Source organism: Myotis brandtii, unplaced genomic scaffold, assembly GCF_000412655.1.
Source record: "Myotis brandtii unplaced genomic scaffold, ASM41265v1 scaffold810, whole genome shotgun sequence".
NCBI lineage: Eukaryota > Metazoa > Chordata > Mammalia > Chiroptera > Vespertilionidae > Myotis > Myotis brandtii.
In genome coordinates, this window is record NW_005371274.1 from 772,304 (window position 1) to 790,122 (window position 17,819).

The 17,819-nt window shown below is 36.7% G+C and overlaps 1 protein-coding gene across 1 annotated transcript in view; it reads right to left on the reverse strand.

Moving 5' to 3' along the window:
• CPEB3 (cytoplasmic polyadenylation element binding protein 3) overlaps nt 1-17,819 on the reverse strand; it is a 141,202-nt gene that overhangs the window by 87,425 nt on the left and 35,958 nt on the right. Inside the window, exon 3 of the mRNA XM_014531561.1 lies at nt 9,308-9,364. Within this exon, the coding sequence (XP_014387047.1) occupies nt 9,308-9,364 (57 nt within the window). The remainder of the gene's footprint in view (nt 1-9,307; nt 9,365-17,819) is intronic.

Here is a 17,819-nt window from a genome sequence, read left to right on the forward strand (position 1 = left end):
CCAGCTAGGGCTATTTATACTATATATTATTGCCATCAGACATCACCTAAAAAATTTTCACTGGTGGTCATTCTGAATTCTGAATTTCTACATATGCGCACACACATGCACACACATGCACACACACACACACACACACACACACACACACTTCCTAGAGTCCCCTGAAAACTACATAGAAATTTTACACAAAATTAACTCTTTATAGATGTTTCTATAAAATTTTCAGTCACCAAGTTTCTCTTGGTCTCCCCATACTTTCCATACAGTATCATAGATGAGGGGAAAACATTGTATTTGTCATCTAGAAAGTGAACTGGAAGAGTAGAAAGGGATTAGTGTACTGGGTATACCCCAGGTCATGCTGAAGAATAGAGTACTTTGAAGATTATCTTCCTTAAACCTCCAGGCCCACAGAATGCACTGTCACGGTGTTTAATAGAGCGAGACTGTGGTATCATACATAAATTGCTAGGAGATCCTGTTATCTAAAATTATTTTCAAAGTGGAAAGTTTCTCAAATTGGAAACCCCAGGTTCTATAAAAAATAAATGAAATCTTTAATCAATTTTTTAAATCATGGAGTGTCATAATAGCTTAAAACCAAGAAACAAGGATAATCTGGGGTTGTATTTGCAGTATAAGACAGTAATAAAGAAAACTATTTCTCTCCTCGGGAAAGAATTCAGACTTTGCAGCTAGAAATTTAAAATACCAACTGGCCCATCTCATCTTCTGTAAGTTTTCACTTTTCTTCAGACATTCTCACGCTTCCCCAGTTTAAGCTCTACTTCCTCCCTAACTCCTTCTCTCACTATAATGTTCAATTTTTTAAAAAAAATCTCTCTCGCACTTACAAAGCAGTTACTGTTTACATCACTTACAAAGGAAATGCATTCCCCCCAAAATTTTTTTTTAACTTTTCCACTTTTCATTTTTTGGAAGCTGGAATTCATCTTCCCATAGAATGTATAATAAATGGTAGTTAGTTTCTTAGCTTGGCCTCCTGAAAAGCCTACTTCATTTATAATAATATGAATGAATTAATAACAGATAACATTCAAAAGAGATTAAATTCGTTTTGACATCCTACCACTTATTTTTTTGTCCCTTCCCCCATTCCCAATGATGTCATGCTACCCAACACCCCCACTGCAAAACCTCTACTTAGAGAAAAAAATAAAGCATTCTGTATGTCAAAATGACTCATTTCTCTTCCAAACAACAAATTTCCATTCTTTCATTATATCTAATTTCTAACCAGATACTCAATGAAAAAGAATATGATTACAATACTAAGGTACAAATGACTCATCAGACCTAAAGGACAAATGAGAATGCTGATCAGTTAAGTCTTTATCTGCTAAATATTCAGTAATAGAAACAGATCCAGTGAACAGATCCAGACCGGTGTGGGGACAGGAAGAGCACTCTGAATTGGGGAGTGGGGAAGATTTGGAAAAGACATACTGGGGAGTTTTAATCAAAACTTCCTTAAACATGATTTTTATATATTCTTTGCTTTTTCTATTCTAATCAAGGAAAATAAATTGATTCATGTCAGCCTAGGGACTCACGGAGTGAGTCCTTGCCTTGTTTCATGGAGACAAGATGGCATATGGAATAGGCAGCCAATTCAGTAATCTCAGATGCTTCAACTTGCTTTCTTCATTCACAATGGAATTTAATTATGTGCTACCTTGGTTCTAATTTCAGTGTTTTATCTATGATCTCTATGATGATGATTATTATAGCAGCTAAAATTTAATGAGGTACTTACTGTGTGCCAGGAACAGTTCAAAATGCTTGACACATATTAACAATATTCCCCATGATTTTATGACATAAGTATTCTTAGACTCTTCTCTCAAATGAGGAAAATGGGACACAGTATTAAGTATCTCACCTAAAATCACACAGCTAGGAAGTGGTGAACTTGGAATATAAATCTAAGCAGTCTGGCTCCAGATGCCACAGGTTTAAACACCACACTGTACTGTTAAATTCCTAGAGAGCAAGGTTGATGTCGTCTACTACTTTTAATATCTTCTAATGAACCTGGTAGAACGCTCTGTACCAAGCTGGTATTCAACAAATACGGCTTGTTAGCTGAGTATGCAACTGAGGGAGGGAGGAATGCATGCCTTGATGGCCTTTAGAATGTAGGCCAACCCTGTTGGTGATTAAAAATGTGCTCATATGAGGGCCATTTGCAAATAGACTAATTAGATTCAAATGCTTCCCTAAGGGAGAGGTAATGACATGAACACCAAGTAGAGAAACTTGGGAGCACAAAGGCAGTGCTTTCCCATGAGAGCAAATAGGAATTTTAAACAAGAAGAATATTGAACATATAAATTTAAATGAGCCAGCACAAAACAACCCCACATAGGCGAAAGGGGGGGTAATGTGACTAGTTTCATCTACATGACATATTCTATGCTAGTGTTGATTTATATCAGCTATAATAAGATCTGATATACTTTAAAAGTCATATCTACTTCCTCTAAGACCTTTAATTCTTGGTTATCAATCATCATAGTCATTACAGATAAAATTCTTTTATCATTTCATATGTATTAAATAATTTTGCACCTCATAAAATTACATTTAATTTTTAGGAGTCAAAAGTAGTGGTTTCCCCTTGGCCAGGGAAGTATTCACTGGAAGGGAGCCTAAGAGGGGTTCTGTGGTATTGGTAATGTTTTGGTCTTGATCTAAGTTCTGGTTATAGGGCTGTGTTTAATTTGTGATAACACATCAAGCTATGATCTGTGCATGGTTTGGTATGTATATTATACTCCAATAAAAAAATAAAAACATTACAAATATTTTAGAATGGTTCACTGGGAAATGCTACCATTTTTGTAGTCTTTGAATCATAAACCTGAATAATCCAAAATTGAAAAAGAAAAGTAAAGAATCATTTTTAATCCATCGAAATACGTATAAACGGCCAGATGGAGGTGTCTTTGCTGAAGGTCACATTAAGCTACGAGCTGCTTCAGGGGCACCTTTAGGAGTCAGCAACAGGGCAGAAGACATCAAGACCAGAACCAATAACTATCAGACTGCCCCTTGACACCCGCTTCCCCAACTAGAACCAGAGCAGGAACTGCTGGCAGAACTACCTGGACTTGCACTGCTGTGAGAAGGTAATGACCGCTGAAGGGGGTGATGTCTCCGTGTGCAAATGGTACCAGTGTATGTACAAGTCCCTCTGCACCAGGCAGAAAGCGTGTTCCCTGGGAAGATCTGAGCTGGCTACACCCACCTGTCCTCTGCCCTCCAACCTTCTCCCAGGGAGGTGAAGGGGGACCTGGATACATCTCACTCTGGGATCCTGAAGTATGGCTTAACTAATAATAAAAACTTGTTGAAAAAGTATAAAAAAATAAAAATACATATATACACATATACAGAGTGGAGTGAAAGTAAGTTTACAGTTGTGAGCACACGAAATACAGAGTTTATTCTTGTATAATTATTTTTCCGTATGAACAACTGTAAACCTACTTTTGCCCTACCCTGTATATATATAAAGGTCCAGGCAGTTGGCAGTGGGATAGGCCAGAGTTATTCTAAAAATAAGTTTACATGATCAATGACTAATACATTGTGAATGGCACTCTCACGCTAATGGAACGGTGCCTTGTTAGCCATACGAGAAAACGCTGTAAAGGGATCATCTGTTACTCCTTATGACTTGGCCCATAATTGGTTTAAAATAGCTGTACTCATACATAGGATTCCCCAAGGGCATGTTATGATCTGATTTAAAAATCTAAAGTAATTCTTCAATTACATGGATTCACCCAAATTTGCTGAAGTTTCTCTAAGCAAAGTAACATTATATACAGGTTCCACTATAAAGGCTCAAAGACAAGGGGTCGTGGGGAGACTGAGATCTCCATTCTGTTGTGGATCAGGAGAGCATGCACTATTTCCAGGAACTTAAGCAGAGTCCCTGGGAAGCTGTATTGATGAAAACCAGATGAACAAGATACAAGAACTTAATATAACATTTTATTAACTGGCTTGGAAATATCTGTCAGGACTAGTAAAAGTCAACTGTAGAAAGAAATTGTTTATTTCTTTCCTTGCAATAAAATCAGTTTCTTAAAAACACCTTGCAAACTTATTTTTTGAATTCCACTTCAGTAAGCAAAATTAAATTCTATTCAAACATCTAATGGCCCCTGTCCAGCTTCCATCTAAGTATTTATTAGTCATGCAAAAAATTCCACCAAAAGATGAGTTAAAGATCTTAAAGTTACTAAAAGAATGTCCCCTTTTCCCTAATTAGATTGTAAATTCCCAAAGAGCAGGAATGATGGGAGTTTATCTCATAAATGCTCCTCTTCTATCTTTGTCTTTATAGTGGTAGGTAACATAGTTTTAGGCCAGTGATTCTCGATCTGGCACACTGTAATTTGAAAGATCAATTTCTCTATAAACAACATGAGCTTAGCAGGTAAAAATGATGCTTGAAGGGATGGGGTACATTTTCATCTGCTACATTTACATAAAGTGTTTGGATGTTTTAAAGCCCCTTCTTCCTACCATTCTCTCTTTGACTTTTCATATTTTTCTCAGAAAAATCTTTCCATTTCATTTGCAAGCCTAGAAAGTAACACTAAACAGTAAATAATACTAGTGTTACTGACATACTTTACAAAAGAGAAGAAATACCATGAAGTAAAATGTAATAACCTATTGATGATTTATCATGCTCCGGGCACTATATGCTAAATGTTAACCAAATCTATTCTAGTTGCAAAGCAACTGCCATAATATACATTTCCAGATGGACACACTGAGGCCCAGGAAGGTGACTGGCACCAGGTTACTCAGCTACTAAAACAGGGACTGAGTCCAGGTCAACACTGGCTCCACCGCATTTATTCTTTTTTTCCCTTTAAGTTGAGGTATTATTTACATTCAATAAAATCCAACCACTCTAAGTGTACAGTTTGATCAATTTTGGTAATAATACAGTGAGGTAACCACTACCATTATAATCAAGATATAGAACAGTTCATCTCCCTAAAAAATGTCCTTATGCCCTTTTGCTGTTGAACCCACGGCCCCTGGCAACCATTAATTTGCTTTCTGTACTATAGTTTGTGTACCCTTTTGACAACTTCACATTAATGGAATAAATGTGTTTGGCTTCCTTTATGTAGCACACAGTATTTTTGAGATTTATCCATGATGTTGCCTGTGTTAATATATTTTTCTTTTTTCTGTTTTGTTAATCCTCACGCAAGGATACTTTTTCCATTGATTTTTAGGGAGACTGGCAGGGAGGTGGGGGAAGGGAGTATGGAGAGAAAGAAAGAGAGAAACATCAATGTGAGAGAGACACCTCAATTGGTTGCCTCTCACATGCACCCCGACTGAGGTCGGGGACTGAACCTGCAACCCAGGTACGTGCCCTTGACTGGACATTGAACCTGCAATGCTCTAACCACTGAGCACGTTGGCCAGGGCAATATTTCTTTTCTTTTTATTGCTGAGTAGTATTCCATAGTACTAGTATGGAAATACCACAGTTTACCCATTCCCCAGTGGTTATGAAATGAAATATGTCCCCCCCAAATTTATACACTGTAGCCTTAACTCCCAATGTGACTGTTTTTGAAGATAAGGTCTTTAAAGAAGTAATTAAGGTTAATGAGGTCATAAGGGTAAGGCCCTGATCCAATAGGACTGGTGTCCTAATAAGAAAAGGAGATACTGGGACTGCACAGAGAAAAGCCATGTGAGGGTCAAGAAAGAAGGCATCCATCTGCCAGCCAACGAGAGAGGCCTCAGGAGAAACTGACCCTGCTGGTACCTTGTTCTTGGACGTTCAGCCTCCAAAACTGTGAGAAAATAAATTTCTGTTTTGTTAGGGCAGCCCCAGTAAAGTAATACACCAGTCGACAGACATTTGAAAGCCTTTACTCTTAAATCCCAACACTGAAGAGCCAGTATTTCAACCTATCAAGTCCTTGAAAGTACCCAGAAATTTCCTTAGAGTTTCCACAAACTTCATTCTCTAAGTGTTTGCTTTTAGTAGCATCATCTAAGATGAATGAAAAATAACTTTGCAATCAAATTTTATTTTATTTCATTATTACTACCATAGCATTAGTTTTTATTCATCATTATACTTAAAGCTGTTATTTTATGAATTAAAATCAGTGTTTTAATAGGTATTTTTAGATTCCACATATAAATGAGATCATGTGATACTTATCTTTCTCTGACTGGCTTATTTTATTTAGTATAATACTCTCCAGGAATATATTCATTTTAAATAAAAAAAAAACCAGGTAAGCTGCCCAGGTAGCAAATCAGTAATGGATCAAGGATTTAAACCCAGATCTGTATGCCCTTCCTCCCCCAAACTGCATTATTTCCACTATACTAGGCGGAAGAAAAAAACTTATGCAATTATCAAAGGTATCTGTGTGGGAAGAGCAACAAAGAAAAGAAGGCAAAGTTTCATCTACTTCAGTTTACCTAGGGATCCTGTGCATACCAAGTCCTGGAAAGCAGACTCCCAGTCTGCGCTGACTAGAGGCCTCGTTGGAAGTATGGTTAAAATTCCTGCCACTAACATGGAAGACTATGTTCTGAAAGTAAAACTGATCCTTCTGGAGGTGCACTAAATCTCCAAGATCAATAAAGTATTCTTTAGCTAACTCTTATAAAGGAGCTAAATGCAACTTGAGTGATCTTTCAGGGAAAACCCAAGAGTAGAAATCACACTGGATTAAGAGACTGACTGGCAGAATAAAGTGTGTGTCCAAGCCACAGATGACGATTTGCTGGCTGCATGACATCAGCAAGTTCCTTTACCCTTTTTAGAAAATGAAAACACTGCCATGTTTTAAACAAGATTACAATAAAGATGAGATGAATGAGCATCATTTTCAATTTTCCTATCAAAGTGGCCCAATGGCAAAGGAAAAATGAATCAAAGAGCTTTTTTAAAAAGATTCTTAAAAAATGTTTTAGAGGGACAGGGAGAGAGAAAGAGAAACATCAATTGGCTCCTACCAGAGCATGTGTCCTGATCAGGAATCAAACCGGCAACCCCTTCGGTGCACAGATGGTGCTCAACCAACGGAGCCACACCAGCCAGAGTGACCCTTTTGATGTTTTAAAATATATTACAGAATCATAGAATCTTCTGCATGAAAGCAATCATTAAGATGACCTAATTTCAGTCCCCTTTTCTTAAAGATGAGAACATTTAGAGGCTAAAGGGGGCAATTTAAGTCACATGCACCAAGTAGAAAGAACATAAGCAAAATCTTCTTTAAAAGCAGAGAATTAAAGAGAATCTAAACAAAGTATCAAAACCTTTTAGAAAGAAAAATGTCTTCTAGCTTCATTTTTACTTTACACAGAAAATAAAAAATTATATCCTCTCCCTCTTGCAAAAGAGAACTCACATCATGTCAGATTCAATCTTTCCTCAAATACACACTCACTCCTTCAGGCAGACACACTACCATGCTGTCCTTTCCTTTTACATTCGACTCTACATCTAACCACCTGGCTGAAGTGTTTTCACAAACTTTCACAAAATCGCAGAAGCTCAGCAAGTTAAGCGTGCCTATTCATCTTCACCCCTATGTACCTACATCTAGAAAAAAAATTAGAGGTAGCACAATCTGAATGTAAAGTGACCGTTCTTTTAGAAATTAGAACATAGAGATGAATACTGTGGAGTAAATTTTTATTGTTTCTAAGACCCTCAAAACGGGGATACTAGCTCTTTAGAACAAAATGTGCCCACAGTGAATGAGAACCGCACTGTCAAGCACTGTCATGGGTTCTCTGCAGAGCTCACTAGGAGGTAGACTGCATGTTGGAGCCAAAAGAAATATGAAATATATATTTTAGAGATAACCTGAAATCTGCCCTAAGGAACTCCACTGGCATTTTAACATCCCTACTCAAGAGGGAAAGGGGCTATATTGTACACAACCCTAGATTTAACCAGGATGTCCCCCAGGTGTATCAAGAGTTAGCTTGTATATCTGAAAGGATAAGAGTGTACAACCTGATATCACTCACTTGACAGAGGAGAAAACTTAAATCAATGGCTGTATAGGTCCTTCTGACAACTGATAATTTCAGTTTAGATGACCTCAGCAGTGGTAATTCTCAGAGGAAAAGAATGTACTAGGAACGCCAAAGAATGGGGAATTGGCCCATTCACACTTAGGAAGTAGTACTGAGAAGTGAGAATGCTCACCAGGATACCTATCTCTCTCATCAAGTCAGGATTGAGAATATGATGTCTTCTTCAAAGTATTTATTTGATCCATAGACACTTGGGAGGAGAATTGATGCCAGCCAGGAATTTCTTCCAGGATTAATTAATACAATGACTTTCTGGTTAACAAGGTTTTGATGCTCCAGAACTCAATCCAATAATTATTACTGACAAAAATATTTCTAACCTAAAAAGCTGTTGACACCTATATACTACGTAAACTCTATTAATGGGATGTCCAGTTTGAACTGTGGCTATCTACCAAAATGAGAAAATTCTGAGTTATGCATAAATAAGTTGACTTAGTCCTTCACATTATCTAACCCACTCCTCCCTCTGTCCCTTCACCTCCCTCCTTTCCTCCTCCTCTTTCCTTACTCCACCTCCATGGTATGCAGCAGGGTCAGCTAAGTTCTCTGTAAAGGACCAGATAGAAAACAGTTTAGGCTTTTTGGGCTCTACCGTTGTAACACAACAGTAGCCACAAGACAATCCATAAATGAATGGGAGTGGGTGTGTTTCAATAAAGCTCTTTATAAAAGTAGGCAGTGGGCTCACAGGGCTGTAGTTTGTCAACCCCTGGCACACTGTAGCCATTCCCAAACTTTAGTCTCCATCACAATCACCTACAGGACTTGTTAATATACAGATTTCTGGGCCCCATCCTTAAAGTTTATGATTCAGCACATCTGGAGTGGGACTTGAAATTCGACATTTTTAATAAGTTCCCAAAGGATGCTGATGCTCCAGGGACCACACCTTCAGAACCACTAGTATAAAATAATGGTCTACATTTTACTCATTAAAATGTTGAAATGTAATAAACAATTAAAAAGTGGAAATATCCCAATAAATCATCACTTAGTTATATAATGTCTAATCACTGGGGTGTACACCTAAAACTAATATAATACTGTATGTCAACTGTAATAGAAAAATTTAAAAATTACTAAAAAGAAAAAAAACATGGAAATAACATGCTGTAAACTTGACTGCTAATTTTATAGGATATTTCACATGAAGACTTACTGTTAAGTGCCATAATATTATCTGTTCCTGGATGATGGAAATTTATTCCCATGCGTCCTAAAAAATAAAATAATTTTATTTTAAGCACAAAGAAAATAATGCTTAATATAATCATTTCAAAACATTGTAAAATACCAACATTACAAAAAGCTAAAACAAATTAATCGACAACAAACAATGCTATCAAAGGCCATAGCAATCACAAAAGTTTTTAAATCAAATAATAAAATATACACATGAAAAATTTTAAAACAAAGCCAAAGTCTCAATAACAACAAACAAAACAAAACAAAACAATAAGCTCCCATTATAATCTTCTGAAACTTTAATGCATCTCTGCATTCCGATTTAAACATGCCAACTCCCTGAATTAAGCATTTTATTTAAACAACCATTCACAGTGCCCTTCAAATTCAAGCAGAAAAATAATGAATTCAAGAACTATATAAACTTGAAGCTAAGGAGGAATAAAAAGATAAAGTGCTCATAGTGCCTCAAAAATGCAACGATTACCAGAATGGCAACTGGAAGAAAGATGGTGAAATTTATATGATGAATTGGGGAACAATGACTAGCTAAAAACCTGGGGTTCTTATTGCTGCCCCTATCACTAATTAGTTGTATGACCTTGGGCATAATGTTTATCTTCAGACCTTTGTCCTTATAGTAGTTACAGGGGTTGCAAACTTCTGCCCACACTGGCTGGCTACCTGTGTTTGTTCCCCTCCTTGAGCTAAGAATCATTTTTACATTTTTAAAGGGTTATAAAACAAAAATTAAAAAACAAATAATGTGTGACAGAGACCATGTGGCCCACAGGCCTAACATATTTACTTCTGGCCCTTTACAGACAAAGTGACAAGAATAAATCAGATATTTCAACTAACAGCCTTCAAGGTTAAGAGCAGAAGATGTAGACATTTGATTTGCTTTTTCATTATTTATTTAGGAAAAGGAGGCGGGTGTTTCAAAACAAAAATGAAACAGAGAGAGTTTTATATGAGAAAAAATGTACTTAGTAAGTTTTCTTGACCAATTCCCGCAACAAAATCATTACTGAAACAATGCTTTTGTGTAAAGCTAATATCTACGAACTTGGCTCTGCTAGGTGTTCATGTCCAATTGTGTCAAGAGTTAACATGAAATTCTCAGAAAAATGTTAATTTCAGGTCACTACCATTGTTTAAATAAATGTCAACAGCATTTGGGGGGAGAGTGGTGCAGAGAAAGCTGGAGATAAGGAAGTGATTGACTCTTACAACAAATACAGTGTTATAAACAACTGCAAAAGGCCAGTCAACATTTGGTATTGAATTCTGTTATGGGGTACTGAAGGCAAAGAGCATTATCAAACTCTTCTGGCCCAAAAGGGAAAAATCACAGTATTTGCCTCAACTAAAAAGGGGGAATCATGAATTCCTTGTGAAATCAAAACCATCGTAATCTCTTAAAGACCCTCATCATAGTAATTTGTGAAAGGTCATTTCATATTAAGGCATAAGGAAAAAACAAAACTCTTAAGTGTAATGTTGCTTGCATTGATGTGTGTGTATGTGTGTGACAGAGAGAGTAATTAAGAATGGAAAAATCATCAACAGTTGATGGATTCTGCTTAATTAAGAATAGAAAAATCGCCCTGACGGGTTTGGCTCAGTGGATAGAGCGTAGGCCTGCGGACTGAAGGGTCCCAGGTTCGATTCCGGTCAAGGGCATGTACCTTGGTTGCGGGCACATCCCCAGTAGGGGGTGTGCAGGAGGCAGCTGATGGATGTTTCTCTCTCATGGATGTTTCTAACTCTCTATCCCTCTCCCTTCCTCTCTGTAAAAAATCAATAAAATATATATATATAAAAAAGAAGAACATCCTTAAAAAAAAAAAAAGAATGGAAAAATCATCAACAGTTGATGGATTCTGCTGAAACTGTTCTAATTTTATCAAAAAGCATTAAAGAACTTTCCGAAAAAAATTATTTTCAGTTTTTATTATTTTAAACTTCCTTATTCGGAGGAAGATATTACATCTATCTCTAATTTTGTGGAAACTATTTTGCTAACATTTATATTATGGTAAAATTCTTTTTAATAATATATTTGAATGTTTTCTACAGAAAAATCATCATATTAGTAACAAATCATCTCTTAATAACTGAATTGACTGTTTTATTGTTTTTAATGAATTTTTTAAGATCTTTTCATATTTACCAGAAGCTAATAATTAGGAGTTTCAAAAACTACCAATTGTTAAAAGACAAATTTAACAGTATCTATGTGTCATATGTTTTTCCAGCTCCTAAGTCAAGTTAGAGTCCCTAAAAATTATAGTCTGTACCATATGCTGGGAGTGCTATCTCCTACCACCACCTTGATCAGAGCCTATTATAGGAAAATTTGTCACCAGAACAGACTTTGACTCAGTAGAGAGAATTTCATTCTGATTTTAGTTAGCTATATCAATATTCTCCATTATTTTCAGATAACCAAGATACTCTATGGATTCATTACCACCAAATACTAACAGTCATGAAAACTAGATGTGATTTACACATATTCTGAGGTATTCACATTTAACAGTAAATAGCCCAGTCACTGCAAAGTCTGCCTAAAAACGCAACGAGAGTTCAAAATCACTGCCTATCCGAACTTTAGGAAATATTATGTAGAGAAGGTCTCTCTGATCTTTAAGCAAGGAATATTCAGAGGTAAGTGTGGTTCTTAAAAGCTAGGAATGTTCCCTAAACATTCCTAGAATAATAAAGGGTTACCAAGAAAGCAAAGTAAACCCAAATTTAGCTGATCCTCATTCAACTTCTTTTATTTCTTGTGCTAAGCTCATTAATGGTAAAGAATTATGTAGTTTATGCCTGGCTCATGTGGCTCAGCAGTGACTGAGTTGAGTGTTGACCCAGGAACCAAGAGGTCACTGGTTTGATTCCCGGTCAGGGCACATGCCAGGTTGCAGACTAGATCCCAAATAGGGAGCATGCAGGAGGCAGCCAATCGGTGATGTTCCTCTCTCATCGATGTTTCTATCTCTCCATCCCTCTCCCTTCCTCTCTCTAAAAATCAATAAAGACATTTTAAAAAGAATTATGTAGTTTACAATCACTGCATCAAATAATAGTTATTGTATGTTTCTGCATGCCCCTCTCTGCAGTCTTCAGAAGTTGGATCCTTTTTGGACGCTTTCCATGAAGTTTTAGGACTTTTCAGCCAGGAAAAATGAAAATGAAAAGAAGCTTGGTGGCTTTCTAATTAATCATCCTCCATCTCATAATGATTTCTTCTGATTCAATCTTTCTAAAGATGCAGCAAAAACAAGAGCCTTGGGCAATGTTTTGTAGACAAGGCATTACTACTTGCTAAGAAGCAGAAACTTTTTTGTTTTTCCTGGTATCCTCCCTAATTCTGTTGGCCTCTTTGACCCATGGATCTCTGGATCAATATATTCAATAAAATATATTATAAAAAAACTCTGGGTCAATGCCAGACCCACCAGAACCAATTATTTAAAAATAATCTATTTTTTTCCCAACTAAATGCAAATTATTTTTAGTAAAACCACTTATGGCTTCTTTAAGCTACTTTCTTTACCTCTTCAAAAGTTCACGTTTAGATTATAAAGTGCAATATATCTTCGTTGGAGAAAAATGAGACAATAGAGAAAAATAAAGAAAACAAGATCACCAATCAAAGACAAGCTCTGTTAACTCTCTGATGTACAGTCTTCCAGTTTAGGAACAGCATATGACCAAAGGTTTCTTTTCTAAAATTGGGGATTATTTTATAATTTTATTTTTTATTTAATATTTTGAATGCCTTAAGTCTTACAGTTATTATGGCATTTTGGAGGAGAGACAAATATATAACAGCAAAAGAAAAACTGATTCCAAATTCAGATGAGGCCATTTCTTTTTCCTTTCTTTTGTCCAACAAACACTGCTGTTTAATCAGCTGTGAAAATAGAATCAAGTGTGTGACATCTGGTGATTTTTGTTAATTCAGTCTGGTGCTGCCAGCGTGACATTTTGTCACCTGTCCATGGTCTGCTATTTTTAAATTGTTCTTGTCAGCTAGCTATCTTTTAAGTATAGTGTAAAATATAAGGTTTCGAAAACTGGAAGGCCTACTTGGTTTTGCTGAGTTGAATGATGCTGTGGAAATCTGAGGCTGTGTCCCACTTTTCCCACTGCACGGGGCCTGGTAAATGGGGGTCAGAGGGGATGGAGGGAGAGTTTGGAGAATAGGGTTCCACATGGTTATTCAGATTGTAAAAATCAGTCTCGTAAGCTCAATTCACATTCATATTTAAGAGAACAGTTATTCTTTTCAAAAACTACCTCTACTATTATTCAAAGTGTCAGAGCCCAACTAAAGCTGTACTTTTATATGTCCAAAATTAAAATCAGAATTTTTATTAATTCATACTTAAGTATGCAAAGTCACCTCTTCACTTCTGCAATGTTATGTGATAGGGAACAACTGCTGTATCTTCCCGCAATCATCCCCATTTGCTCTAAAAAGTCAAGTCCTTCAAGAGACCTTCCCAGAACAGAATGTGAGTGCCATGTTCTAGAAAAGGTTATAAGACAAAATGAATATTCTACTGGACTCTGTTTCCTACCACTTTTCTCTATAAAGTTGAAGGTATATACCTTCAGAGAAAGTATCCACAAAATGTAATAATATGATATGCAAGAATACAATAAAATGGTCTTTTAAATCCCTTTCAGGGAAAAATGATTAGAGACTGGTACTATAATATTCTAAATATGTTCCAAAGAACCAAGAAGCAAAAGCTGTGAGCGTAGACCTGAGGTCAAATCCTAGTTTCTTTGCATACCAGTAGTGGATAATTTTTAGTATGTGCCTACATTTCCTCATTTCAGGCCATACTCTGGAACAATTAAATTGGAATTTCTGGAGGTAGTACCCAAGATTAAAGTACTCAGTCTTTTTCTTTCAAAATTCTCAGGAGAAAAAAACCACCTCTCAGGTGATTACATTGCTATATTGAAAGGATCATTGGGCAAATTAATGGGAGGTACCTATAAAAAGATCACTCAACTTCTATCTATTGTGTCTCTCCTCCCGCCACCCTCACTCCCAGTATAGAACAATCACTTTTTTCTAATTTAGAACCTGTGCCCTAAAACTTTGTGTAATCTGCTAACTTTTATACCAGATAAGCTGATAGAGCTTAAGGGAGGTAACACAAAATAGAACTGGAGTAATGATTCAGGTTAGTAAAGAGACAGTATGTTTTTCTGAACAAACTAAGTGTAATGACAGGTGCACTTTTCCTGAAACAAGGAAACCTCCACACGCCACAAAAAGGGCCAATTTTGTGAAAGGCTAAATGCTACTAAATACAAATCGTAATGAATAAATAAAATGCCCTATAACACCAAAGGGGTGGCATCTATGCCTTCCAAATTTCTGTCAATTTAAATTTTAAAGCACTATTATCGGAAGATAGCTATTTTTTCCCCAGTTTGAGTATATATTTGAAAAGCAAACCCTTCAAGATCAGTTCTCAACTGACACCTGCTCTTTTCATTTCTCAAATTTCAGTTCCATGAATGGTGAAGAGAAAATCTTGTCTCTCAATGTCACCTCCACTGCCCAATGTACTGTGGTTGGTATTTCCCTATTCTTCTCTCTCAGTACTTTGTCTTTGAATCTTAATCCTAAGGGAGGGTATGATTAATCAAACCTAATGACCCTGGGTTTTCATAGGGGTTCCCCAGCAGCTGAACCCTCGTCATTAGCAGCAAGTCAGTGGACCACTGTAAGGAGGGTATAAGGATGAACCTTTTCCCTTATCCCTTATTCCCAATGCCAGAAATCCCATTAATCCTCACAGTTATGAGAAGCGTTGAATATCCCTTTAGTCCACTAGAAAAGAGGGCAGAGAATAATTCCTCCCACCCAGGCCTCACTCATACCTAGACCAACCCAAGGACTTTTGTACTTAGAAAAGAAATAAGGAACCATTTTCATTAGTTCATCACCCATCTCAAAACTCTCCTTCTCATCTCTTGGAGGCATTATCTCAAATGAACATTAGGGAAAGTCATATGTAAGATGTGGTAAGAGGCAAATATAATGATGAAATGTTTCTCTGTTATAACCAAGAACTGTAATTTGAGCTCTTTAAGAAGCCAAAATTCAGTCTAAGTTTTATTTAAATAGGGTTCTGTGATCTGATCAACACTGCAGAAGACATTCCTGAGTGCTGTGAAGAAAGACCAATTTGACTTTTTCTCTACTACTTTACTACTGGGGGGCAGGGGGGTGATGGGCCTTTTAAAATCTCCTACAAACACTTTCAACGCTGACCTAGTATTACGTATAAACAAAATTGAAAAACTGTTAAAGCTCTTTACTGAAGCAGAAATCTTAGTACTTCCTGAACTTCCTATTTCATCATTTCTCCCACTAACCCTTTCTTCCCGCTGAATCAAGAGAACAGTTGAACAAAGGAATTTCTTACTCAATACATTTCTAAGATGAAATATCACTGTGAACATATTTTCACCACCTTCACTTTAAGTACATATAAGGTACTTTATTTTTCATGACTGTGATATCCTATTTTATTATACTTTCTTTACATCATTCAGATATGCAATTTTGGAAAGCCAACATAACTTAGGAGGATTCTTTTCCTTTCTCCTTTTGGTGGTTTTTGATCATGACAATCATTATTTACATATGGGAAACACAAAACTTTGGCAACTGGCATTTGCAAGCTTTCAGCATTTAGCTGCAGCCTAGCTAGAAGGAAACACTGTAGGAATATAAAGGTTTAATTTATTGCGCAGGCCAGGCTGTAGGCATACCATTACCACTGCCAGCAAAAAAAAAAAATTATAGATACCATTTGAGCAGTTTCTAGTGTCAGGAACTTGATCTGATTCTGTGAAGTAGGTGCTTTATTTTAACAATGAGGACACTAAGACTTTAAAGAGGCTAACTAATTTATCTAGATCAATAGCTAACTAGAGGCAGAGCCGGAATTCAAACACAGGTTTGAGTGACTGCAAAGTCAGAAAGGCCGAGTTGGAATTTCATCTCCTCTATAGAGAATATAAAATGTCTGAAAGAATCTTAATAAACAATTTTTGTTATCTCTAGGTAGTAGGTCTCAGGTGATTTTTTCCACTTTCCTTTTTGTTTTTTTATGTACTACTTGAATTCCTTACAATGAGAAAGAATGTATTATTTTCTAAAGAAAATTGAGCTTCGGAGGAAAACACCAAAACAAGCAAGCATATAAAAAATCAAGGACTCTATCACTTGAGTGTTGAGATCCTCAAAATAGTGTTCCCATGTTCAAGTGGGAGAAGAGGATACTAAAGAGAAGAGGGAAAACAGAATGGAGTGGAGGGAAGTGTTTCTAGACAGACTCATCCAGAAGCCACCGGGTAGGTCTCCTAGCCCACCACCTTTCTCTTAAAGCACAATTCACCTAGATGCTTACATATTTTGATTTTTAATTGACTAGATGTTTATATCTTTTGACCCAGAGACCCTCTATATGAATTTTCCTTGAGAAAAAACTATGTGCAAGAACTCATCCATGGCAGCATTACCGACAATGGAGGAAAAAAGCTGGGAACAATCTAAGAGTCCAAAGTTAAGGCCTATCAATAAATTATAAAGACCGGATAAAAACATGGATAATGTTTATCATGTGGGAAATAGAAAAATAAAGGTTATGCCCTAACTGGTTTGGCTCAGTGGATAGAGCGTCGGCCTGCGGACTCAAGGGTCCCAGGTTCGATTCTGGTCAAGGGCACGTACCTTGGTTGCGGGCACATCCCCGGTGGGGAGTGTGCAGGAGGCAGCTGATCAATGTTTCTCTCTCATCGATGTTTCTGGCTCTCTGTCCCTCTCCCTTTCTCTCTGTAGAAAATCAATAGAATATATATTTAAAAAAATAAAAAATAAAAAAAATAAAGGTTATGCCATCACAATGTTTCTTTTATTTTTTAATGACCTTTTTGTTATTATAATTTGCTCCTTTTTAAGAGTCAAACGTTACTTAAAATCTTTTCTTTAAAATACCAGCATCATAATTATGTTACTAGAAATAATAAGGTTCAAACACATGATGCTGTAAGTCAGACCTAACAGTCTCCCAGCTGGAAAAGGGAAGCAGGAAGCTCAAACACCCTCACCAGAGGACGCTGACGCGATGCTGTAATTGAACATGGGAAGTGGTCCCCTCATAAGGAAATCAATGTGGGTGGTATGATGAACTAAGAGGTTGCAACTCTATTGAGGCTGTAAAAAAGTACATATTAAATGCCTTCCAATTTCTGAGGACATATAAGTACAGTGCAGAAGGCTTTTGTAGGTGAAACCTCACATTTGCAAGTGTAGTGAAAAAATTTACGCACAGGCAGTTAGACATGCAATATTTAAAAAGGCCACCACAACTGGAATAAGGTATTTACATTACACTGTAGTGAGGTACCCTCCTCACACTTCAACAATGCTACGCTCA